The sequence below is a fragment of the Ovis canadensis genome, chromosome 23, assembly GCF_042477335.2.
Source record: "Ovis canadensis isolate MfBH-ARS-UI-01 breed Bighorn chromosome 23, ARS-UI_OviCan_v2, whole genome shotgun sequence".
Lineage (NCBI taxonomy): Eukaryota > Metazoa > Chordata > Mammalia > Artiodactyla > Bovidae > Ovis > Ovis canadensis.
In genome coordinates this window covers 48,455,933-48,481,696 of record NC_091267.1, presented here as the reverse complement: position 1 = coordinate 48,481,696, position 25,764 = coordinate 48,455,933, and the positions used below count along the sequence as shown (strand labels likewise).

General features: G+C 39.9%; 1 protein-coding gene and 1 pseudogene across 4 annotated transcripts in view; both read left to right on the top strand.

The window, feature by feature from the left end:
- GREB1L (GREB1 like retinoic acid receptor coactivator) overlaps positions 1–25,764 on the top strand; it is a 248,531-nt gene that overhangs the window by 134,407 nt on the left and 88,360 nt on the right. For all 4 annotated transcript variants that reach the window (XM_069568906.1, XM_069568905.1, XM_069568904.1 and 1 more), the window contains exons 3-7: positions 2,367–2,526; positions 2,738–2,935; positions 14,889–15,065; positions 22,145–22,321; positions 24,389–24,511. In XM_069568906.1, coding sequence (XP_069425007.1) covers positions 2,370–2,526; positions 2,738–2,935; positions 14,889–15,065; positions 22,145–22,321; positions 24,389–24,511 — 832 coding nt within the window. In that variant the 5' untranslated portion in view covers positions 2,367–2,369. The remainder of the gene's footprint in view (positions 1–2,366; positions 2,527–2,737; positions 2,936–14,888; positions 15,066–22,144; positions 22,322–24,388; positions 24,512–25,764) is intronic.
- On the top strand, positions 16,018–16,581 carry LOC138428289 (ubiquitin-conjugating enzyme E2 D2 pseudogene; annotated as a pseudogene).

Here is a 25,764-nt window from a genome sequence, read left to right as displayed (position 1 = left end):
GTAGGTTTTCAGTGATGAAAGGAAGATAACTTGTTGAGCAGGTAATAGATTAAGAAGAGGCAAGATTTTCAGGCATTTAGTGCTCTGGAGAAAGGCTAAAGGTCCACCTTTGAAGTTATTCTATTGTTTTCCGCGGTAAGAAATCCCAGGAGTAACCATGCTAGTTCCTCATATTTTTCTCCCTTCAGGGAGGAAGAAAGGTCAGATGGCCATTGGATTTTGACTTAGGCGCGTATATTAGTGACATGGTGTATTTCTGTACCAACCTCCACTCTGTTTTGATTGTGTGTGGTTTTGGTGAAAAAATAAATTGCTGTAGAAAAATTGAATGTTTATACTTGTTCCAGTAGGGTTTTACAAGTTTGAACAAAACCTTGGTTTTTGATTACCTGATTAATATATTTTAGTACTTCCTGTTTGAATCCTATCTTCAAATTGTTACAGAAGATAGAAAACATGAAATTAAAATTAAAATTTCATGTTTTAATTCTAAAATCTGTAAACTTAATTCTTTAAGAATATCATAATACTACTCCTGAAACCTTAAAAAAAAACCCTTGGTATTTCAGGAAAATTTCACTTGAGAGGCTTTGTTGATTTTCTTCAACTTACAACTTTGAGTATATATGTACACTTTGGCACATGTACTTATCATAAGAAAAGCCTAGTAATTTATTTTTTCCAGTTTTACTGAGATATAGTTGATATATAACATTGCATTAGTTTTAGGTATACAGTATAATTATTTGATATATATGTGTGTGCTTAATTGCTCAGTCATGTCCAACTCTTTGCTATCCCATGAACTCTAGCCCCACCAAGCTCCTCTGTCCATGGGATTTCCCAGGCAAGAATACTGGAGTGCATTGTGCTTTCCTCCTCTAGTGAAGCTTCCCAACCCAGGGATCAAATGCACATATCTTGCGTCTCCTGCATTTTCGGATGGATTCTTTACCACAAGCATCACCTGGGAAGCCTTACTTCAGAATCAGTTCAGTTCAGTTCAGTTCAGTTGCTCAGTCGTGTCCGACTCTTTGTGACCCCATGAATCGCAGCACGCCAGGCCTCCCTGTCCATCACCAACTCCCAGAGTCCACTCAGACTCGCATCCATCGAGTCAGTGATGCCATCCAGCCATCTCATCCTCAACTCTCACATTCATACATGACCACTGGAATACTGAGGATTAAATAAAATAATTTTTAGGAAGTACCTGGTATATTCTCTAGCCCAACACTTTGCAGACTTTTCATCTCATTACCTCTTTACACTCTTAAAAACAATTGAATTTTGTTTATGTGTATTATATTTATTAGAAATTAAAGCTGAGAAAATTTCAAAATACTTAATAATTTTAAAAGTTAACAATAAACCCATTATACATGGAAAATAAATGTATTTCCCCCCAAAAAAGTTAGTAGAAAGTGTAGTCTGTCAGCTTCTGCCTTCAATCTGTTGTGGTGTCACTCATGAAATAGCTTCTAGAAAGTTCCACTGTAACTGTTTGAGAGAATGAGAATGAAAAAGGCAAATAATATCCTAATAATAGTTTGAAAAGACTTTCGACCTCACAGAACCCAGAAAAGGTCTTGGGGTCCTTGACCAATCATTAGCATTAGCACCCAATAAATTTAGTTATTATTCAGATATATGGAAATTTTTGTAACTATTGATAAGTAAAGGCGATTGCATCAAAACTTCTTATTCCATGCTTTTCTGAGGTCCCAAATAAGACTGTGATTCAAACTAAGCAAAAGAAACAGCATTTTTTTTCAAATAAATACTAATAATACATGAATGAGTTCTTTGAATTTTAAAAGGCTCAAATCTTGCTTTTAGGAATTCATCAATTAAATATATTATCACAAAGCTTTCATTTTTTTTTTTCTTTTTCAGAGAAGAATCCTCCTAGGGTAATAAAATCTTAGTAGAGAGAGAAGTAATTTGATATTTCCTCTGAAACCACTGATAGTGTTCCTTTGGGTTATGGCAGTCCACCACTCACCAGTTTAAGGAGAAGGTGTGGCCCCCTTGTCACTGTGCTGGGCTTCATGATTGACAGGTCAATCTTGATTTACTAGTTGGAGAAACTTCGCTTAAAGCATTTATTGTGGTTTGATCCTTAGACACATGATCCCTTAAAGGGACTTTTTGAAAGCCCGTTTGGACTCTGAAGACAAGAAGCAAAAGTGATAGAATAGATAAACTGATAAGTTATCTCAAGAAATGTGTAGTTCATATAGTTTCTATTGTAACAGGATATGTGGGTATAGTTTATATCAGCTCTATGTGTACCTTGCATACATATAACTCTCTACTAATGTCAACTTTCTCCTTTTTCTTTTTCTTTCGGGGGGGTGGTATAGACCATGGGGAATTCATATGCTGGGCAACTGAAATCTGCTCGATTTGAAGAAGCTCTCCACAACTCCATTGAAGCCTCTCTGAGATGTAGTAGTGTGGTACCACGACCAATTTTTTCCCAGCTGTACCTGGATCCTGACCAGCATCCTTTCTCCTCTGCAGGTAAGTTTCTCAATCCCACACATTTCTACATGCCTTTTAAAAGAAGTGGGAATTCTAGATCTGGGGATCTCTGAAATATGTGGGTTAAATGTTAGCCAATGCCTGTCTTCCTGTCCTCAGATATCTTTTCAGAACTATGAATTTTTCTTTTGGCTATCTCCCCATATGCATCTTTTTTATTAAATTAGCTATGATTTATTTGCTCTCCCAGATGTAAAACCCAAGGTGGAGGATCTGGATAAAGACTTGGTACACCGATACACCCAAAATGGAAGCCTGGATTTTTCTAACAACCTCACAGTAAATGAAATGGAAGATGATGAAGATGATGAAGATATGTCAGATTCAAATAGCCCACCAATTCCCTATTCACAGAAACCTGCCCCTGAAGGGTCTTGCACTACAGATGGTGGGTTTCCTTTTTTATTTTTCAGTTCCTTTAATATTGTCTGGCTAGTTTCTAATCGTTGATTGGCTGTTTAAGGCTGGAAACCAGTAATTAGAGAAAGGAATGAGGAGTGACCATGCTTTCACTCCCATTGCTGCCTGTGACTTCAGGAGTGAGTGAAGTCGCACAGTCGTGTCCGACTCTTTGCGATCCCATGGACTGTAGCCCACCAAGCTTCTCTGTCCATGGGATTCTCCAGGCAAGAATACTGGAGTGGGTTGCCGTTTCCTGTGACTTCATAGCAGGTGTCTATTAAGAAAGACAAGCACTATTACCCCATCTTATAGATCAAGAGACCGAGAGACACCCCCATTGAATGACTTCTCTGACATGGTATGTGGCAAAGACAAGCCTAGACCTAGCTCAGGACTTTTTCAGTGCCTCACGAACTTCCTGCAAGAATGCTGCTCAAAAGTGATGTCTCTACTTCTTTCTGTCCCACTCTTAAAACAACAGAGATATCATGTGTTTTAATATTTACCTTTTCCATGTATTTTGAACATTCATCCAGTATATTGTTATCAATAGAAGATTAAAATGAACATGTTTTTATCATCCCATTTTATTTATCGTGTCAGCCTCCTCTTCTACAAAGGCTTTTAACCACATTTTAAAAAAAGAAAATCCTACTTAAGCATTTTCAGTATTTCATGTTTTTGATCACATAACAACTTATACTCTCTTCCCTCCATTAATGGTATATGGTCCTGCTTCCTGGCTATCCCAGCCTGATTTCTAATTAGTTCATAATCTGGTCATGGTAAAGAATCCACCTGCCAATGCAGGAGACGCAAGAGACGTGGGTTTGACCCCTGGGTGGGGAAGACCCCCTTGAGAAGGAAATGGCAACCAGTCAATATTCTTGACTGGAAAATTCCCTGGACAGAGTACCTGGTGGGCTACAGTCCATGGGCTGTAGAGTTCGGACATGGCTGAGCACACACTCTTGATAGTTTATAGTCGGTCCACAGCTCTTTCAGTGTGGTTCATTCTAAGGCAGTTCTAAGAGTCCTTTAACTCAAAGGCAGAACAGCCCTGACATTTTCCTAATGAAATTGACAGTGGAATAGGGCAATATAGTACCTGGGTTTGTGTCAGCAGACCAGCTTCCCTTCACGGGAAATCTTCTATTTACCTAAGACTCACAGGAAGGTAAAGCTATTTTTAGAGGCAATTTAGATAAGCAGATACTTAACACCTGATGGGCTTCTGGGGTTTGCCATTCAGATGTAAATTTTGGTTGCTAATTTCTTATGTAAATTATTGGTAGGTTTCTACCCCACTGGGAAGCAGTTGATTGTCTAAAGGGGTAAAGGGCCACCAAATTTTAAGCCTCCAAATACGGCTTTGATTACTTGAGTTTGTGTTTACAGCTGTTTCAGTAAACTTTCCCCTCCCCCACTTAGATTACTCTGTAACCTTCAAGTTGGAGGTAATTGGAGAATGCAAATCCTGGTTCTGTGAAGTGAAAACCTTGGCTGTTTTCTTAAGGAAAATGCAGATGAGGTTTGCAAAGAAGTGCTCTGTACTAGGACTCCTTTAAAATTAAAATCATTTGCTGCAAGAGTCTTGGTTTTAAGGCAGCATGTCAGTATTACTTTTAGAAAATGAAATTATTTAGGGGCAAGTGTGTCCAAGAAGTTGTTATGTTTGTGCCCCATTCCGTATCTTTTTTTCCTTGTGTACAGTAATCAGGCTTAGACCATCCTTAGGGTATTTCCCCCCAGATCCCCTTCTAAAAGAAAAATCCTATCTTTTTTTCAAGATTAGTCCAGATGAAATTTAAAATTACCCTAGAGGGGAGTATTAAGGTTTCTCCATTTTATTTGACGTTTTAATTGAGATTTAATGAGGACGAGATGGTTGGATGGCATCACCGACTCAGTGGATATGAATTTGACCAAACTCTGGGAGATGGCAAAGGACAGGGAAGCCTGGCGTGCTGCAGTTCATGGGGTCACAAAGAGTTGAACACGACTGAGTGACTGAACAACAATATTTATTATATTAATATTCTGACATATTTCAAATAGTGAAGAAATAGAGCTATCTGCTATTCCAGATATTTAGATCCTATAAGTCTTGAAATAGAATCAGATTTCGTAGATTCTTAAGCTACTTCTGTACAGATGCACAGAGCTTATATTCAATCTTTTTTTTAAAAAGCTAAATTAAATATTTCCCTTTGCATAATATATATTTTTCTTAATTGGGGGTCCCTGATGATATATTTTGTATATAATTAGCTGATTTGAGTCCCAAGAATGAAGATTTGTAGGAAACAGTCCAGACTCTTGTGAGCGTCTTCTCAAAGTAACTATGAAGTAAACTGAGGAACTTTTCTTTGATTTTGAAATCTTTTCTGGCTTTGGATTGATTTCTTTCTTCCTGACTCTTTCCCTGGACTCACCCTTGCCTTCATTTCCTCACCTATTTCCTCTTAATTAAATTGCCTATAGTCTTGTGTTGGTGATTAACTGAAAGGCAAAAAGACAAAGTAGGACATTTAAAAAATGAACTTAAAAAAAATTTAGTTCATTTACAATGTTGTGTTACTTTCTGCTGTATAGCAAAGTGATTCAGTTATACATATAAACATATTCTTTTTTGTATTCTTTTCCATTATGATGTATCACAGGATATTGAATATACTTTCCTGTGCTATACAGTAGGATGTTGTTTATCCATTCTCTACATGCTAGTTTGCACCTGCTAACTCCAGCTCCCAGCGTTACTCCTCTGCTCCTTGGCAACCACAGATCTGTTCCTTATTAGACTTAATTTTTTTTAAGGACAGTTTTATTTATTTATTTGCATTTTAGTTTTTTATTTTTTTAATTTTAAAATCTTTAATTCTTACATGTGTTCCCAAACATGAACCCCCCTCCCACCTCCCTCCCCAAAACATCTCTGTGGGTCATCCCCATGCACTAGCCCCAAGCATGCTGTATCCTGCGTCAGACATAGACTGGCGATTCAATTCTTACATGATAGTATACATGTTAGAATGCCATTCTCGATTTACAGAAAAATTGAGAAAACAGTACAGAGTTTCTGTATGTCCCCACAGTTTGCCCTATTGTGAACATGTTACATTATTAGTAATTTTAGTGCTGACTAAAGTCCATAGTTTATTTGGATTCTTTAGTTTCTACCTGTTGTCCTCTTTCTATTCCAGAACCCATCTGAAAGTGTTCGCTCAGTCATGTCTGACTCTTTGCAACCCTCTGGACCGTAGCTTGCAAGGCTCCTCTGTCCATGGGATTCTTCAGGCAAAAAGACTAGGGAGCCATTTCTTTCTCCAGGGGCTCTTCCCAACCCAGGGATCGAACCCTGGTCTCCTGTATTACAGCTGCTAAGTCACTTCAGTCGTGTCCGACTCTGTGTGACCCCATAGACAGCAGCCCACCAGGCTCCCCCGTCCCTGGGATTCTCTAGGCAAGAACACTGGAGTGGGTTGCCATTTCCTTCTCCAGTGCATGAAAGTGAAAAGGGAAAGTGAAGTCGCTCAGTCGTGTCCAACTCCCAGCAACCCCATGGACTGCAGCCTACCAGGCTTCTCCGTCCATGGAATTTTCCAGGCAAGAGTACTGGAGTGGGTTGCCATTGCCTTCTCCTGTATTATAGGCAGGCTCTTTATTGTTTGAGCTGCCAGGGAATATCCAGAACTGGTCTTCAGTTTAGTTCAGTTGCTCAGTTGTGTCCCACTCATTTCGACCCCATGGACTGCAGCACACCAGGCCTCCCTGTCCATCACCAACTCCTGGAATTTACTCAAACTCATGTCCATCAAGTCAGTGATGCCATTCAACCATCTTATCCTCTGTTGTCTCCTTCTCCTCCCTCCTGCCGTCAGTCTTTCCCAGCATCAGGGTCTTTTCACATAAGTCAGTTCTTCACATCAAGTGGCCAAAGTATTGGAGTTTCAGCTTCAGCATCAGTCCTTCTAATGAACATTCAGGACTGATTTCCTGTAGGATGGACTGGTTGGATCTCCTTGCAGTCCAAGGGACTCTTAAGAGTCTTCTCTAACACCACAGTTCTAAACCATCAATTCTTTGGCGCTCAGCTTTCTTTATGGCCAACTCTCACATCCATACATGACTACTGGAAAAACCATAGCTTTGACTAGATGGGCCTTTGTTGGCAAAGTAACGTCTCTGCTTTTTAATTTGCTATCTAGTTTGATCAATAGAACCGGTCAGGGATACTATTAATACATTAGATGTAGCTGTTGTGTCTCCTTAGACTCCTCTTGGCTGTGACAGTTCCTCAGACTTCCTTTGTTTTTGATGATCCTGATAGTTTCAGAGATTATAGATCAAGTGTATTCTAGACCTTCTGTTGGAATTTGATGTTTTTCTCCTGATGAGACTGGGGTTACATATGGGTTTGGTGAAGAATGATCACAGAGATAAAGTATCATTTTCATCTTACTGTATCAAGGGCACATACTTTCAGATGATTTATGGGTGGTGATGTTGACCTTAATCACCTGGCTGAGATAGTGTTATCTCCATTCCCCATGAATATCCCATCCCTGCTGCACTCCCCCTTCATACTGTCAAAGAAAGTCCCTACACTCAGCCTATGCTTTTTAAGGAATGGGGAGTGAGGCTGCACATCCTTGAGGGCAGAGTAGCTACATAAATTATTTGGAATTCTACTGTGTGGAAGTTTGTCTCTTTTCCCTCATTTATTAATTTACACAGTCATTTGTTTATATTCATTCATGAATATTTATTTTATTTGGGGGTTATAATCCAATACTATTTTATTATCTTGCTTAACTTTTTCCAGTTTTAGCCCTTGGTAGCAATTTCAGTTCGTTCTTGTTTCCCTTTTATATGCTGCCATCATTATGAGTCTTTTTTTTTTTAACACAAAAGAGGAAAATTTCTCTTTTCACTGTAACAAGCAGTTGTTTATTTTTCATTTTTATTCATTATTTTAAAGTTTTGGCTGTGCTGAGTCCTTGTTGCTTCACGTGGACTTTATTGTGGTGCTCAGGGCTACTCTCTAGTTGTGGTGCCTGGGGTTCTCATTGCTGTAACTTCTCTTGTTGTGGATCACGGACTCTAGGGGGCGAGGGCTCAGCGATTGTGGCTCATAGGCTTAGTTGCCCCTTGGCATGTGGGATCTTCCCTGACCAGGGATCAAACTGGTGTCCCCTGCAATGCAAAGTAGATTCTTAACCACTGGACCACCAAGGAAACCCACAGGCACTTTTTGAAAAAAAAAAAAAAATTAAAGGAAGAGGTTTGCTTCCTCCTATGAGAAAAATTTTTCTCCTAGAATCCAGTCATTGTTTAATGATTATAAGTTTTCACCTCTAGGTGTCCTCATATCATAAATGGGAAAACCTTTAAAGGCTAAAGTGCTGAAAGCTGTTAGTGCTTCTTACTTTGAGTGGACTGTGTAGTTTTCCTTATATCACAGACATCACATTAAAATCATCTTTCTTCCAGAGCAAATCCTGCTTTCTTCAGATATTTTGCACACAAACTGTGTCTTCTCTACTCTATTCCTGTTTGCTGCTGCTGCTAAGTCGCTTCAGTCGTGTCTGACTCTGTGCAACTCCATAGACAGCAGCCCACCAGGCTCCACCGTCCCTGGGATTCTCCAGGCAAGAATGCTAGAGCGGCTTGCCATTTCCTTCTCCAATGCATGAACGTGAAAAGTGGAAGTGAAGTTGCTCAGTCGTGTCCGACTCTTAGCGACCCCATGGACTGCAGCCTACCAGGCTCCTCCGCCCATGGGATTTTCCAGGCAATAGTACTAGAGTGGGGTGCCATTGCCTTCTCCGCTATTCCTGTTTAGCCCCAAACTAAAATTGTACTTTCCTCCCTTAATCTCCCTTTGGCTGCAATGTATTGCTTTGAGAAAGCTCATTAGAAAGGGGCACCTTTGTGACTTGCAAAACTTTTGAGGATTCACTGCGGCTTCCCTGGTGGCTCAGACAGTAAAGAATCTGCCTGCAATGCAGGAGACCCCTGGATTGATCCCTGAGTGGGGAAGATTCCCTGGAAAGGGGAATGGCTACCCACTCCAGTATTCTTACCTGGAGAATTCCCGTGGAGAGAAGAGGCTAGTGGGCTACCAGTCCATGGTGTCCCAAAGAGTTGGACACGACTGAGCTACACACTCACTTTCAGTAGGTATGAGATAGGTGGATGCTGACAGAGCCCATGGCTGGCAGGGACTGCTCTGACAAGTGCCCCCAAGGATTCAGCCTAGAAAGCTAGGTGATGAGACTCAGCAAAGATAGGCAATGGAGAAGCCATAGGAGAGTGTCCTACGTCAGACCAGGGACGCTCTTGTGGTCAGAGTAACCTTTAGTCTGTGGTCACAGTGACATTAACTCTCTAACCTGGAGTCAAGAGACCTGGGTCCCAACTTCTTGGGTTCCTGGGAATTTGACCTTGGATTGTTTTCTTAACCTTTATGGGTCCCAGTTTCCTTGTCTACAAACTAGAGATAGGGATAGATTAGTGTTACCCAATCTTTGACTCACAAATCTCCTATAATAGCACATAATTTTTGGACCCCTTAGGAATTTAAAAACTAATTCTGTCACTGCATGGCATGTGATAAAGAATCAATTTTAAGTAGAATATACTTATTTTAGATCAATATACTAATTACTCTTTGATATTATTCACGCATGAGAAAAAATTGTCTACATTTTATCCTTTAGTTGCTGTTTAGGGCTTTCCTGATGGGTCAGCAGGTAAAGAATCCGCCTGCAGTGCATAAGACACAGGAGATGTGTATTTGATTCCTGGGTTGGAAAGATCCCCCTGGAGGAGGAAATGGCATCGTGCTCCACTATCCTTGCCTGGAAAATTCTATGGACAGAGGAGCCTGGTGGGCTATAGTCCATGGGTTTATAAATAGTTGGATATGACTGAGCATGTAGCAATTACTGTTTAATTTACTTTAAACTGATTGTGTAAGGAAAAGCACATTTTGTTGACAAATTCAAGAATAAAATGTTAACCCTTTTTCCCCCAGGTAGGAGGAGTGGCAGAGGATGGGAGCCAAGTGTATTTATATGTTTCCCAGCATCAAAAAAAGGCCAGATCCACTTGTATTCCCCAAACTTTGGAACTTTTACATTTTAGGATTAAAAGTGAAATTCACTCAGTCATGTCCAACTCTTTGGGACCCCATAGACTGTAGCCTGCCAGGCTCATCTGTCCATGGGATTCTCCAGGCCAGAATACTGGAGTGGGTAGCCATTCCCTTCTTCAGGGGATCTTCCCAACTCAGGGATTGAACCCAGGTCTCCCGCATTGTGGGCAGATTCTTTACCATCTGAGCCACCAGGGAAGCCCAAGCATAGTGGAGTGGGCTGTCTATCCCTTCTCCAGAGGATCTTCCTGACCCAGGAATCAAACCAGGGTCTCCTGCACTGCAGGTGGATTCTTTACCAGTTAAGCCAGCAGGGTGTTCTAATTTATTTTTATAATTTTTGCTCCACGTGAGGAAAGAGTTTCAGACTGCTCTTTGCAGAATTTGTCTGCAAATAATATGCTGCTGAAAGAAGTAGGCTTTTCCTTCTTACACAAAAAGCCAAGTTGGATGGTTGTCATTGTTTAGTTACCAAGTCTTGTCTGACTCTTTGCAACCCCAGGGACTGTAGCCTGCTGGGCTCCTCTGTCCATGGGATTTCCCAGGCAAGAGTACTGAAGTGGGTTGCCATTTCCTTCTCCAGGGGATCTTCTCGACCGAGGGATTGAACCCATATCTCCTGCATTGGCAGAGGGATTCTTTACCACTGAGCTACTGGGGAAGCCCCGAATTGTATTATAATCACTAAAATTTTACCTTAACATTGCTTTTTTTTTTGGTGCCCTAGAAGTGTATTTTATGTAATTTGATAAGTGAGGATGAGGTTGACTCTAACTTTCATATCTAGCAAAGAGTAACTTAGGCGCATTTGTAAAATGACTGTGTCCATCAAACACAATCTATGTTCCCTAAGCTTCCCATTATTAACCACTAGCTTATTATGGGTATATATTAAGCAACATATCAATACATGTGACTGATAATAAAAATCAATCTTAAAATGTGGGATAATCAAAACCACACATTGATATGGGCTTCAATCAAGTGAGTACTGAGTTCGCTCATCTGATTTCCACTATCCCTACATGTATAGTATAGAATGTCCTTAGAACATTTTACTTTAAAGGTAGACTATTAGAATAATTATTAGGTTTTAGAAATTGGTAATGTTATCTATTTTAGTTTCATGTATAGTTCTCCAGTATCATGGAGAATCTTTATGAATCCCTAGGACTTTGATAACTCCCCTTTGGAAAATCCTGTATCAGATGACCTTGAGATTCCAGATAGCTCTGATGTTCTAAAAGTTGTCTTCTTGTTCAGTCGCTAAGTCATGTCCAACTCTGACTGCAGCACTCCAGGCTTCCCTGTCCTCCACTATCTCCTGGAATTTGCTCAAATTCATGTTCATTGAGTCAGTGATGCTATCTAATCATCTCGTCCTCCGACACCCCCTTCTCCTTTTGCCTTCAATCTTTCCCAGCATCAGGGTCTTTTCCAATGAGTTGGCTCTTTGCATCAGGTGGACAAAGTATTGGAGCTTTAGGTTCAGCATCAGTTTTTCCAATGAATATTCAGGATTGATTTCCTTTAGGATTGGCTGGTTTGATCTCCTTGCTGTCCAAGTGACTCTCAAAAGTCTTTTCCAGCACCACAATTTGAAAGTATTGATTCTTTGGCATTCAGCCTTCTTTATAATCCAATTCTCACATCCATACATGACTATTGGAAAACCATAGCTCTGAGTATACAGACCTTTGTCAGCAAAGTGATGTCTCTGCTTTTTAATAATATGCAGATTGGTGCAGATTGGTACTGACGTGTATTTTTTCTAATATGGAGTGACTGTAAGTTCAGAGTTTGTAGTACTACTCCTTAGTGACAGAGAAATCTCCTCAAGCAGAAATCTCCTGTTTCCATCAATCAGTAATCGTAAACCTCTCATCACAGAATTATCTACATCCTTTGCGAAGGTGTTTATGTTTTGCCCTTTGGAGAAAGTTGTAATAATGGTGCTACCTACTAGGGATAGATTTGCTGTCTATATATGAATTAATAATTCCTTTGATTAAGAAATTTACTGCTCCTTTTAGGAGTTTTTTTTTTGGCTGCATAGCATGTGGGATCCTAGTTCCCCCATCAGGGACTGAACCAGTGCCTTCAGCAACAGTGTTCTAATTTAACCTGACCTCCAGGGAGTCTCTATTTTAGCCTCCTAGGGTTAGGATTTTAGAATTTGGTAAAGACATTTGTGTTAACCCCTCATGGTTTTGGCTGTGGAGTATAACTATTCTTAGTGCCTTTTTTTTTTTTTCCAAGTTGACTAATACATTTTATGCCTGTTTTTATATAGCAAACTTTCCATGTCTCACATCACTGGACATTATGGGACTCATTATGTAAGCTTGGACAAACACTCTCACCTCTCTGAGCCTCAATTTCTCCATATATGAAAGGGATACAGTCATATCTAGCTAGAATTGTTGTAAATAAGAAAGTCTCTGAAGTGCTTAACACTCCACCTGGCTTATGTTAAGTGCTCCATAAATTTTAACTGCCTTTCATATCATATCATCAACTCCCAACTTTCAAACCTGAGAGTTTTGTCCCTTAATGGAGGTGGAGACAGCTGATTCTTTAAAGGGTTCAATGCATCTATAGGCAAAAAAAAATGTTTGTAATCTGAATAAATAATATGACCCCAAATATAAATGATTATTCAAATAAATACAAATGATATTGTGAATAATAAAATACAAATTCATTCAAATTGTTAAAGAAGTCACAATAACATTTGATATTATTTTTCTCAAATTGTGAACACTGGAAGTTACATTTAAGTTTTTAGTTTTGAAAGAGGATCTACAAGCTTGGAATAGTTGAACCCCACTGTCTTTATCATTCTAGCCTTTGATTTCCTGGCTTTTTTCTAATTTTATCCTGTCTGCTTTTACGGTTTAATGATCCAAACCATACAGTAGATTCCTATGCAGCATAGCTTCATACCATATTTGGTTGTTTTTTTTTTAAAATTTATTTCTCATATACTCACTGATGGCATTCTATTTTTGTTGGCATTTGGTTAACATCATAATATGCATTGATTCTGGGAGAGCCTGGCATGGTTCTGGCCCACTGTGCTTTGGGCGATGATGGCGCTCTTCCCAGGGTTGTGTCTGGGAATTAGCCATCCGTCCTCTGTTGTCCAGTTTTCTGTCAGGTGCCCAACTATGGCTAGAAAGGTGGGATGTTCCAGTGGCCCAGCTTGGACCAGGTGCCAGCACCAGCTCAGGCTGGAATATCACAGCTGTCCAGGGGAATCCCATAACTAGAGCGTTGGGAGGATCATTTCCCAGAAGACGTGGAGATTGGTGCTTTGTAGCAGAGCATAGCTGTCCTCTGTTATATTGTCTTGTAATTGCCAGTTCCTTATACATCCTTGCAGTTGACTACAAGTGAGTTATTAGAGGATGACACATCTGTTCAGCTCTATCCCCAGGCCAAAGACAGCACATTGAAAATCATTTTATTTTAATTTTATTTCTTTATTTTTGTCTCTGCTGGGTCTTTGTTGCTGTGTGCAAGCTTTCTCTAGGTGCAGCGAGAGGGGGCTGGCTCTTCCTTATATTGGGCAGGCTTCTTATTGCAATGGCATCTCTCGTTGTGGAGAGCAGACTCTAGATGCGTGGGCTTCAGTAGTTGTAGCTCATGGCCTCAGTAGTTGTGATGCGTGGGCTTAGTTGTCCTGTGGCATGTGGAATCTTGCCAGACCAGGGATTGAAACCACATCCCCTGCATTGGCAGGCAGATTCCTAACCACTGGACCACCAGGGAAATCTGCAAATCATTTTTAGTAAATGATGAACTAATGAATTAAGGTAATAATTCATGGTTACAAAGCAGTTATGTAAGGTTTTGCTGTTTCTTATGATGTCTCATCTAGTGAAAATAACCTAAACAGTTTGGAGTTCTGGTTCTAATTCATTCATTTATGATTCACTAAACTCTGAGCTTCAGTCTCTTCCTCTGTGAAACAGGAAACATTTGTTCTATGATCAATCTGACTTAGAGAAGTGAATTTGCATTGAAACTAAGAATACTGTATTATAGTCACATAAAATTATGTGTGTTTGTCAGTTTCTTATATATTTATCATTTCCTAATCTGTGGATAAGAAAATATAAAGTCATCAGTGTTGGCTAAAACAGTTGGAAATATCTCCTTTTAGTAAGTTTTTGGGCTTCCCTGATGGCTCAGTGAGTAAAGAATCTGCCTGCAATGTAGGAGACACGGGTTAGATCCCTGGATTGGAAAGATCCCCTGGAGGAGGGAATGGCAACCCACTCCAGTAATCTTTCCTGGGAAATCCCATGAACAGAGGAACCTGGTGGGCTACAGACCATGGGGTTGAAAAGATTTGGACCCTGAAGCAACTGAGCATGAGCATCTTTTTAGCTCTGCTCAGAAGAGCACATGTGGGAGATGTGTGTTTGAGACTTCCCTGGTGGCTCAGACGGTAAAGCGGCTTCCTACAATGCAGGAGACCGGGGTTCAATCCCTGGGTTCAATCCTGGAGAAGGAAATGGCAACCCATTCCAGTATCCTTGCCTGGAAAATTCCACGGATGCAGGAGCCTGGTAGGCTAGTCCATAGGGTCGCAAAGAGTCGAACATGACTGAGAGACTTCCTTTTCTTTCACTTTGCATATGAACTTTAAATTTAGTCCTTCATAGTGATTCCCACAGGCAAATCTACTCTCCAGATGGGTGATGTGGAGTTACAACCTCTCTAAACATTCCACTGTGTCCTTTTTCTTTTTCTCTTTTTTATTGGTTTCTAGGTTTTTGTCAAGCAGGAAAAGATCTGCGTTTGGTATCTCTGTGTATGGAACAGATTGACATCCCAGCAGGATTCCTCCTGGTGGGGGCCAAGTCTCCCAACCTTCCTGAACACATCCTAGTGTGTGCTGTGGACAAGCGATTCCTGCCAGATGATCATGGGAAAAATGCACTTTTAGGTGAGTATTTCATACCTGCAAAGTTCCTTCCGAGATAAAGGAATTAAATAAAATACAAGTTTATTTTAAATTATCATAGAATTTTAAAAAATCACAGAATTAGCTGCAGATTATATAGTTTAGTTTAAGTAAGAAACATTTTTTCATTTAGTTGTTGTTGAGTCACTCAGTCGTGTCCAACTCTTTGCAACCTCATGGACTACAGTGTGCCAAGCTTCCCTGTCCTTGACCATCTCCTGGAGTTTGCTCAAACTCATGTCCATTAAATCAGTGATGCCATCCAACCATCTCATCCTCTTCTCCTCCTTCCTTCAGTCTTTCCCAGCATCAGGGTCTTTTCTAATAAGTTGGCTCTTTGCATCAGATGGCCAAAGTATGGGAGCTTCAGCTTGAGCATCAGTCTTTCCAATGAATATTCAGGGTAGATTTCCATTAGGATCAACTGGTTTGATCTCCTTGCAGTCCAAGGGACTCTCAAGAGTATTCTCCAGCACCACAGTTCAAAAGCATCGATTCCTTGGTGATCAGCCTTCTTTATGGTCCAAATTTCACATCTGTACATGACTACTAAAGCACAGCTTTGACTGTATGGACCTTTGTTGGCAAAGTAATGTCTCTACTTTTTAATATGCTGCCATTTAGTAACTTCTCACAAGTTAACTTTCACTTTTTTTATTAATCTCAAAATATTCATCTTAACGAAGAGATTTTTAAAACCAGGCATTAGGAGGCAGCTACCGCGGTGGCGGCGGCGGCGGCGGCGGCGGCGGCGGCGGCTCGGGCGGCAGCGCATAAAGGGGCCGCCGCCGGGTGATGCGGTGACCGCTGCGGCAGGCTCAGGAGCCGAGTTGGCCCCGGCCCTAAGTCCGTCCTGCCCGACCCGCGCTCGCGAACTCCCCATCTTCTCCGGCCGATCCGCAATCACCGAGGCGGCCTCGCGCCCCCTCGCCCCTTCCCCGTCCCTCCCCTGCCCTCGTCCCCGCCCGGGGCCGCCGCCACCCACCTCCCACGATGGCTCTGAAGAGAATCCACAAGGAATTGAATGACCTGGCACGGGACCCCCCAGCACAGTGTTCAGCAGGTCCCGTTGGAGATGATATGTTCCATTGGCAAGCTACAATAATGGGACCAAATGACAGTCCCTATCTGGGTGGAGTATTTTTCTTGACAATTCATTTCCCAACAGATTACCCCTTCAAACCACCTAAGGTTGCATTTACAACAAGAATTTATCATCCAAATATTAACAGTAATGGCAGCATTTGTCTTAATATTCTACGGTCGCAGTGGTCTCCAGCACTAACTATTTCAAAAGTACTTTTGTCCATCTGTTCTCTGTTGTGTGATCCCAATCCAGATGATCCTTTAGTGCCTGAGATTGCTCGGATCTACAAAACAGATAGAGAAAAGTACAACAGAATAGCTCGGGAATGGACTCAGAAGTATGCGATGTAATTAAAGAAATTATTGGATAACCTCTACAAATAAAGATAGGGGAACTCTGAAAGAGAAAAAAAAATAATAAAACCAGGCATTAAAGAATGCCATGCAATTTATCAAAAATAATTATTTTGTGAAATAAAATAGGATTTACTCTCTCTAGAGTCATTGATCTGGACCTGATATAAAATCAACTCTCAATTATTCAACTGTGGATTATCCACTTTGTAAATTATTGATACCTATTCTGTACCATCCATTATTTCTAATTATACTTTATTGATGTGGTTCTCATTTTATATTTAGCATTAATTCAACCAAGATGTATAGGAATATATCTATGATATAAGATGTGTAACTTTTTTTTTTTGATGTGTAACTTTTATCTCAGAGTTTTTTACTTTCTAGTGTTACTTTAAATCTGGCTCTTTTTTCACAATATAGCTTCTCTACATCATGGAAAATAACAAAAGTGGATTTACTTTTTAATTATTATTTTTAAAGTTGAAGTATAGTTCATTTTCAATATTAGTTTCAAATGAATGGCATGAAGTATCATTGATTCAAGTGATTCAGTATTTTTATAGATTGTACTCCATTAAAAATTATTACAGGATAATGGGTATAATTCCCTGTGCTGAAATATATATCCATGTTGCTTACCTATTTTATATTAGCAGTTTGTATCTGTTAATCCCTTATACCTATCACGCCCCCTCCTTCCCTTTATCCACTGATAAGCGCTAGTTGTCTATACCTGTGAGTCTTTTTGTTTTGCTGTCTCATTCATTTGTATTATTTTTGGATTCACAGATAAATGACATCATACAGTTTTTTTCTTCTATCTGACCTATTTCACTAAGCATAATACCCTCTAAGGTCATCGATGTTTTTATAGATGGCAGAATTCCATTCTTTTTTATGACTGAGTAATCTTCCATTGTGTGTGCATGTGTCTGTGTGTATACATGTGTGTATGTATACATATATATTAAGGCCACTACATACAAACCTTCAAGTTGCAGCCTTTCAAAGATGTGGATGTATATGTGCACGTCCAGTCATGTAAGGTGTGAGTGAAATTGCAGCTTGCCCTCCATCTCCTATTGCTGACAATCCTTCAGCTCTGCCATCTCCCACCCCTTCTCCCTCCTCTAGTCAGTAACTCTTCTTGCCCGTTCACTGGATGCCAGCCCCTGTATGCCGGCAATACATACAGTATTATATATAATACAGTGCAATAGTACAGTATCAATACAGTACTATTGCACTTTTTTAAGATACTGTACCGTAGGATTGAAAATGTTTTATTTTGTGTGTTTGTCTTTCATGTATTATTTGTGTGAAAAGTATTATAAACCTATTACAGAATAGTACCATATAGCCAGCTGTGTTACTTGGGTACCTAGGTTAACTCTGTTGGGCTTTTGAATAAGCTGGACTTATGAATACACTCTTGGAATGGAACTCGTTTGTATGTTATATATATATCACATATAGTTTCCTTAAACTACAGTTCAAAGCCTGCTCTTGATTCATAGAAAAAGAAGTGATAATTTTCATTTTCATGGGCTTTAATTTTTTTTAATATCCATTTTTTTCTTTTAGTGAAATTGAACAGATGGTTTAATATAGACACCTAATGGTAAAGTTTGTTCAGTTCAGTTCAGTCACTCAGTCGTGTCCGACTCTTTGTGACCCTATGAACCGCAGCACGCCGGCCTCCCTGTCCATCACCAACTCCTGGAGTTTACCCAAACTCATGTCCATCGAGTCAGTGATGCCATCCAACCATCTCATCCTCTGTCGTCCCCTTCTCCTCCTGCCCTCAATCTTTCTCAGCATCAGGGTCTTTTCAAATGAGTCAGCTCTTCGCATCAGGTGGCCAAAGTATTGGAGTTTCAGCTTCAACATCAGTCTTTCCAGTGAACACCCAGGGCTGATCTTTAGGATGGACTGGTTGGATCTCCTGTAAAGTTTGTACATTGGACTAAAGTAGCAAAGAAGATCCAAGTATTCTTTTGTTCATTTATTCATTCAACAGTGTTTTTTCCAAAAAATCACATTAGGCTATGATATGTGAGCACAAGAATGATAAGACACGGTCTTTTCCATCACAGAGCTAAGAACCTAGTTGGTTCTGGAAGAACAACTTTTTGTTGTTGGAAACCTTTTTAGCACTTTAAAAGCATCAAAGTTTTATCAAATGGGACAGTGCATATGTGGTTCTGATTACAAACAGAAAAATCTCTTATAATGCCTTTTTACTCAATGCCTTTTCTTCATGACTAGAGGGATCCGCTCAGAATGTCATGGAAAAGACACAGAAAAGACCATCAGAATAATAGATTTTATAATCCTTTGTAATCAGGAATATGAAACCAAAGGCTTTGGAATTAAAATTGGGTTTAAATCCCAGATTTGCTACTTAGCACTTTAAGAACTTGAGCAAGCTACTTATTTTCTTGAAGACTCAGATTCCCCATTTATTGATATGTAAAGAAACCAATAATGCCTACCCTGCAGGGTTATAATGATCAAAGGGGTGATGTTTATAAGGTACCCAATAGCACAGTGCCTGGCACATACTTGCTCTTTAAATGGTAATTATTCTGCCATTCTATCATATTTATTAAATAACCTTATAGACATGGGACTTTGTTTAATAATTTTTTATTAACCGCTACTCCAAGTGAAAGTGTAGTGACACAAAATGGTAAAAGTTCTCGTAGACAGGCACTGTGAGATTTTGATATGTTCATTACTCTATTGTGGAAAAGTTAATATTCATCTAACATTTCTTACTTAAGATGAATGATTTTAGTATACATTACAATATAGTGGGGGGAATTCCCTGGCAGTCCAGTGGTTAGGGCTCTACACACTCACTGCTGAGGGCCCACGTTCAATCCCTGGTCAGGGAATTAGTACCCACAAGCCATGTGGCACAGCAAAAATATATATATATATATATATATATATATATATAAATTTTTAAAGATTTAGTGGGAAATTTTTTTAAAACTTAAAATATTCTATAATCCTAGTAGACTCCACTATCAGTTTGTCCAAATTTTTATATAGATTATGCAGGTTCCAAAGACTACGGAGAAATTGATTTTAAAATAAATTGATCCACTTGGCGGTGCATATGCCCCACATCTGCCATGCAATTGAAAGATCTGATTGCTAGAAAAACTAGAAAGGTAATTTGGCTGAAAGAGACATTATTTTTTTTGTGATAGTAACAGCATGCACTTTGAGCAGATAAAATCTGTCTTGAATCAAAGTTAATACGGAAACCATACAGAGTTTTAAAAATGGACTATAGCATTCTTACTCGTTTATATTGCTAATTCTCATCATTAGTAGGAAGTTTCTCTTCTTTGAAGATTATCCAGATCCATTGCTTTTCTTCCTCCTTACATTCTTTTGGTTTTCACCTCAGGAAACAGGTAGAGGAAAAGAGGTAAACTCTAATCCCAATAATTTTTTAATTCCAATTCTCGCATTAATTTTTTATGAACTACTTGGCTTGGACCTTTGAGATAAGCCTCATTTTTGACACTGTTTTTATTTCAGCTGAAGATTCTTATATTTATTGTGTTTTGAGTGTGTTGCGTCTGCCTCATAGGTCAGCCAATTTTCCGTCAAGGGATAATGATCACAGCAGAAAGCAGGGCCCATGGAGGCCGTGGTTTTGTCTTCCTTGTTCAGTGCTAAAACCTGGTACCCAAAATAGTGCCAGCACATAGCAGCGTACAGATATTTGTTGGATGGATGGATGGACAGGTAGATAGATGCATGGATTAGTGGATGGATACGTGGCTACGTGGATGGATGAATGGTTAGATGGATGGTTGACTTTAGGAATTTGGTGAATGAGGCAACCATTCACGTCTTTATTCTTTTGGTCTACAACTGCAAGGTATTAGACAAATAGCTAAATGCCCTCGAATGCAATCCATCTCTGAATAAGTTTTAAATTATTCATGAAATTATGTTAATATTTATATCTCTATAAGTGATGGTAATAAACTAATTATGTAGAATTACTAATATTATGTAACGGAAGGGAGGTTGTGACTATCTTTCATTCACCACTGATTTTCCAGTGTTTAGCACAATGCCTGGCATACAGGTAGGTGCTCATATAATCATTGAATAAATAATAATAAGTTGGACTGCCCATTTCGAAGTGTTCTGAATTGATTGTCAGCATTCTGAGATTGGGACATTATAAGATAGTCTGTCTTGAATCCCGTGGTCCTTCTCTTCTCTTCTTATCAGTCAGTTCAGTCACTCAGTTGTGTCCAACTCTTTGTGACCCCATGGACTGCAGCACGCCAGGCCTCCTTGCCCATCACCAACTCCCGGAGTTTATTCAAACTTACGTCCATTAAGTCAGTGATGCCATCCAACTGTCTCATCCTCTGTTATCCCCTTCTCCCACCTTCAACCTTTCCCAGCATCAGGATCTTTTCAAATGAGTCAGTTCTTCGCATCAGGTAGTCAAAGTTTTGGAGTTTCAGTTTCAATATCAGTCCTTCCAATGAACACCCAGAACTGATCTCCTTTAGGATGGACTGGTTGGATCTCCTTGAATAGAGAGGAAATGGGAATTTCAGGCAACTTGTGCCAAAAAGTACAACTGGATCTCATAAAAACTAGAACATGAACAATGCCCTGAGTTTATACATCTCTGTTCATACTCTCCTATCTGGAGACCAGTTCCTCTTCACGATTCCAGTTTGCTCTCTCCCACACCCTAGCTGGCATAGCCCTGACTTGGGTTCAGATTTTTACATATCCAGGGTCTGGTATCATCTGACCGATTCTTTTTGTATTTATTTCAAAATTCCAGGAGAGAGACTGACTGTCCAAGATGGGGTCAGATAATGGTCCACAGTCTAATCAGCTGTGGCTATGGAGTCAAGTCCACATGGTGGGTAGGATGGAGAACCAGGGCCAGTAGGTTAAGAAGGAAATATGGGGCTTCCCTGGTGGCTCAGTGGTAAAGAATCCACCTGCTAGTGCAGGAGACATGGGTTCCGTCCCTGAGCCGGGAAGATCCCACATGCTGTGGAGCGGCTAAGCCTGTGTGCTATCCTATCGAGCCTGTGCTCCAGAGCCCAGGAGCCGCGACTACTGAAGCCTGTGCGCCCAGAGCCTGTGCTCCACGACAAGAGAGACCACTGCAGTGAGGAGCCTGCGCACCACAGCTAGAGAGTAGCCCCTGCTCGCCACAAGTGGAGAAAACCCTGTGCAGCAACAGAGACCCAGCGCAGCCAAAAACCAATACAATTTTTAAAAAAGAAGGGAATTTGTAAGGAGGAAATAATAGGTATCTCTAGGTCCAATATTTTTCATATTTTTGTGTCAGCTATATAAATTCTATCCTATGATATTATCCATTCTATTCCCTTTATCATTATCCCTTTAGAGCATTTTAAAGTTATTTCATCTTTCACTGTTATAATTGCTAAATTTTTTGCACCTATTTTTTTTCCTTTGAATTATTTCCTTGAAATTAGGAAGTTAACAGGCCGAAGAGTGAGTATTTCTATCCTTTTTGAATATAAAATTTAAGTATTATAACAACATGCAAGGCCACCAGTAACTGTTTTTCGTCATTTCAGGGTTTTCTGGAAACTGTATCGGCTGTGGAGAAAGAGGATTTCGGTATTTCACGGAATTTTCCAACCACATAAACTTGAAGCTCACCACCCAGCCAAAGAAGCAGAAGCACTTAAAGTACTACCTAGTCAGAAGCTCCCAGGGTGTACTGTCGAAGGGACCTCTTATCTGCTGGAAAGGTAGCATCAGCTTCTGGGGGTGGGAAGAGAATGTGAGTGTTAGGATATTGACAAGTGACCTGTGACCCACACAGGGTTCAGAATCCAGGTGTGGAATAGATAAATACCTCCAGTTCAGAAGACTATGCCAAAATATAAAACCCCTGACAGGTTATGTGACTTGCTTCGGTTTTTTGTTTTTGGTTTTTTTTTTTTTTTTTGGCCACTTCACGTAGCCTGTGGGATCTTAGTTCCCTAATCAGGGAAGTAACCCGCTCTCTCTGCAGTGGAGGCAGACCTTTACTGAACCGCCAGGGAAGTCCCTTGACTTGCTGCTTTTCATTTTTAATAGAAACTATTTAAATTTCTCATTGTATTTATCCCTTGGGGTGTGGAATACATCTCTCTCGGGGGGAGGGAATGGACTCTTCCTAGCTCTTCTGGCATTTAGTGTGCATGCCTGCTCAGTCGCTCCAGTCGTGTCCGACTCATTGCAATCCCATGGACTGCAGCACGGCAGGCTTTCCTGTCCTCCACTATCTCCCAGAGTTTGCTCAAATTTATGTCTATTGAGTCGGTGATGCTATTTAACCATCTCATCTTCTGGCGCCCCATTTTCCTTTTGCCTTCAATCTTTCCCACCATCAGGGTCTTTTCCAGTGAGTCAGCTCTTTGCATCAGGTGGCCAAAGTATTGAAGCTTCAGCTTCAGCATCAGTCCTTCCAATGAATATTCAGGGCTGATTTCTTTTATAATGGATGGGCTTAATCTCCTTACTGTCCAAGGGACTCTGAAGAGTCTTCTCCAACACCACAGTTCAACAGCATCAGTTCTTTGGCGCTCAGCTTCCTTTATAGTCCAACTCTCACATCCATACATGACTAAAACCATAACTTTGACTATACAGACCTTTGTCGGCAAAGTGATGACACTTTGTGTTGATACAGAGTGATGACTATTTTATGGTTGCATAGAGTATCTTTAAGTTCTTATTTAGTGCTCAGTGACAATTCATCTTTCTGGTAAAGAATTACCTTTTTAAAATAGTTTGTGACACAATGATCCTGGGTGACTTCTGGAACCTCACACTTATAGCCATTGCTATTTTGGAATTGTATTTATGTATATAATGTCAAATACATATTTGTATACAATATACCTAACATGGAGATATCCTTTTCGGCCAAAATATAGTAGCTCTTCAAGGAAGGTCACAGCATAGAAGAGTGCAGAAAACTGCACCTACTTTTTGCATGTCTCCAATAAACTTGGAAGCTCTCTAAAGGACCCACTATAATTAGCTTTGTCATTTACAACCATTTATATTCCTTTTTCACCTGCTACCTTTAAATACTAATATGGTGCAACATATAGTATAAATTGTTTGGAAGTTATAGCCACACAGGTAGTCACAATATTTGCTATCTACCTGAATCAGTGCAAAGTATTACTAAAATACTACACCAAAGCCCAATTAATATTGGCTCATTTAAAATGAAGTTTAGTGTTGCCCAATCAGTAATTACTTTGAATAATATCTACCAGTTTCCTTTAATAAGAACTGAGAATAGTAAGAATTTGAAAATTTCTCATTTTTCTCCTCTGCTTACAAATTTTTCTTTGCTTCTGTTTCTGAACATAAATTAAGGTTGAAGGGAGTCTAGGAGCCTCCAAATCTAGGTTACTATTCTGCACTGAAATCAGTCCCAGGCAAGAGATTAACTGGTGCTTAAAAGCTTACCAAGTTTTTATAAATTATTGATAATTTAACCTCAGTCTTACCCATAAAACTAGCATGACTATATTGGTTATGAGTAATTTTTCTCCTGGGAACTAGTCTGTGCCTAACAAAAGTCAAACTGTTCTAGGGAACAAAATCATCTTTCTTTTCCAAACATGGCCCTAGAAAGACAAATTATGTTCACCAGCTTGGACGTTCTGTTGGAGTCAGGACTGGGGAAGGGGGATCTCTTAAAGAAAGTGGCTGCCCCTTGAGGAGCAGGAGTTTATTTCAGAGATTTTGTGGATTGTGGCTCCATCACTTGTTTTAACAGAATATTGTTCTCTATGGTTTTTATTCCTTCCTAGAATGTAGAAGCCGACAATCCTCTACCACTTGCCACTCCATTAAACCAAACTCTTCAGTGTCATCAACTGCGACCCCAGAAAACGGCACAACAAATGGATACAAATCAGGATTCATTCAGACAGGTAACGGGTTATTTTCTTTCGCAGTTTCAAGCAGCAGATGTATATTTATTGAGGCATTTTAAACTTACAGTTGGCTGATTTGAACAGAGATTTTTTTTTTTTAATAGAGGTATTACTTGAGTCACTATTAGAATTAGAACTCAGCATTGAGATGGGTCAGTCTATGGGTGACCAGGACCCCAAATCCCAAAGAGCACTGCCAATGCCAGGCAAGGCAAGGAGACAGGAACTGACAGTTGGTAGAGAATTTAGCTCAAGCTTAGGACCTGTGTCTAGAGGAGTCTGACAGGAGATAGTGAGTAGAAATACAGCCATGAGAGAAGTTTGCGTCATAGCTGTGAGGTGGAATTTATTGAGGACCTTCTCATGAAGACTGGGGTGCTAGGGTAGGGCTCTAACTAGGCTTGCTGAACATTATATTGAGTATTACAAACCAATCTGGTTATAAACTAAAATCCCAAAGCGGGACTGGAGATCACAGTGGAAGAATCTAGGATCTAGTTTCAGGTAATACAAGATTGCAGCTTGGTTACAAATAACCAGATAAAATCTTAGGACCTGAAGCCACGTTACAGTATCAGAGCAGGGTCAACAGAATGGCTGATCTGATAACTGAGCAGATAAGCCACTAGTCTAAAACTTCTGAGAATTCCTCTAGTGTGAAGGCCTGCACTCAGGTCAGGATAATACTCCAGGGGGACTTAATGTTTCTAGGTGGCCGAAGGGCTGGAGGGCTGTAACTGAAGAGATCCCTGAAGATAGTATTTGAGAAAAATTTTCAGAACCAGCCTAGGTTGTATCTTAGGCAAGAAGAAAAGTATTTCAAAAGTATGAGTGAATTTTTTTTCAGTCCACTTGTATTTTGGAAAGTATTTTACCCACAAACCTCATAGCATATGTGTTCTGCCAGAGTTCACTCAACCACAACGAATTGGAAAAAAGGCTGTCTTTCTTCATTGCACTACTTGGCATTTCTCTTCCAAATGTATATGAAATTTTGATGAGCTGGTAAATGGTTTCCACTTATTTTCAAGGTGGAAGTGATTATTAGAATATATTAGTAACAGTTGCAGTGATAAAGAAGATGACTTTATTTGGGGACATTTTTTGCTATGTATCTGGACTCAGCAAAAACCATTTCATCCTGGATTTTAAGTCTAGCCTTTAAACTGTCCAAGAGATTTATATAAAGGCTATCATTTAAGAGAGAAGAGAATATTCTAAATTCTCATTTATTCTAAATGAGAGAACAT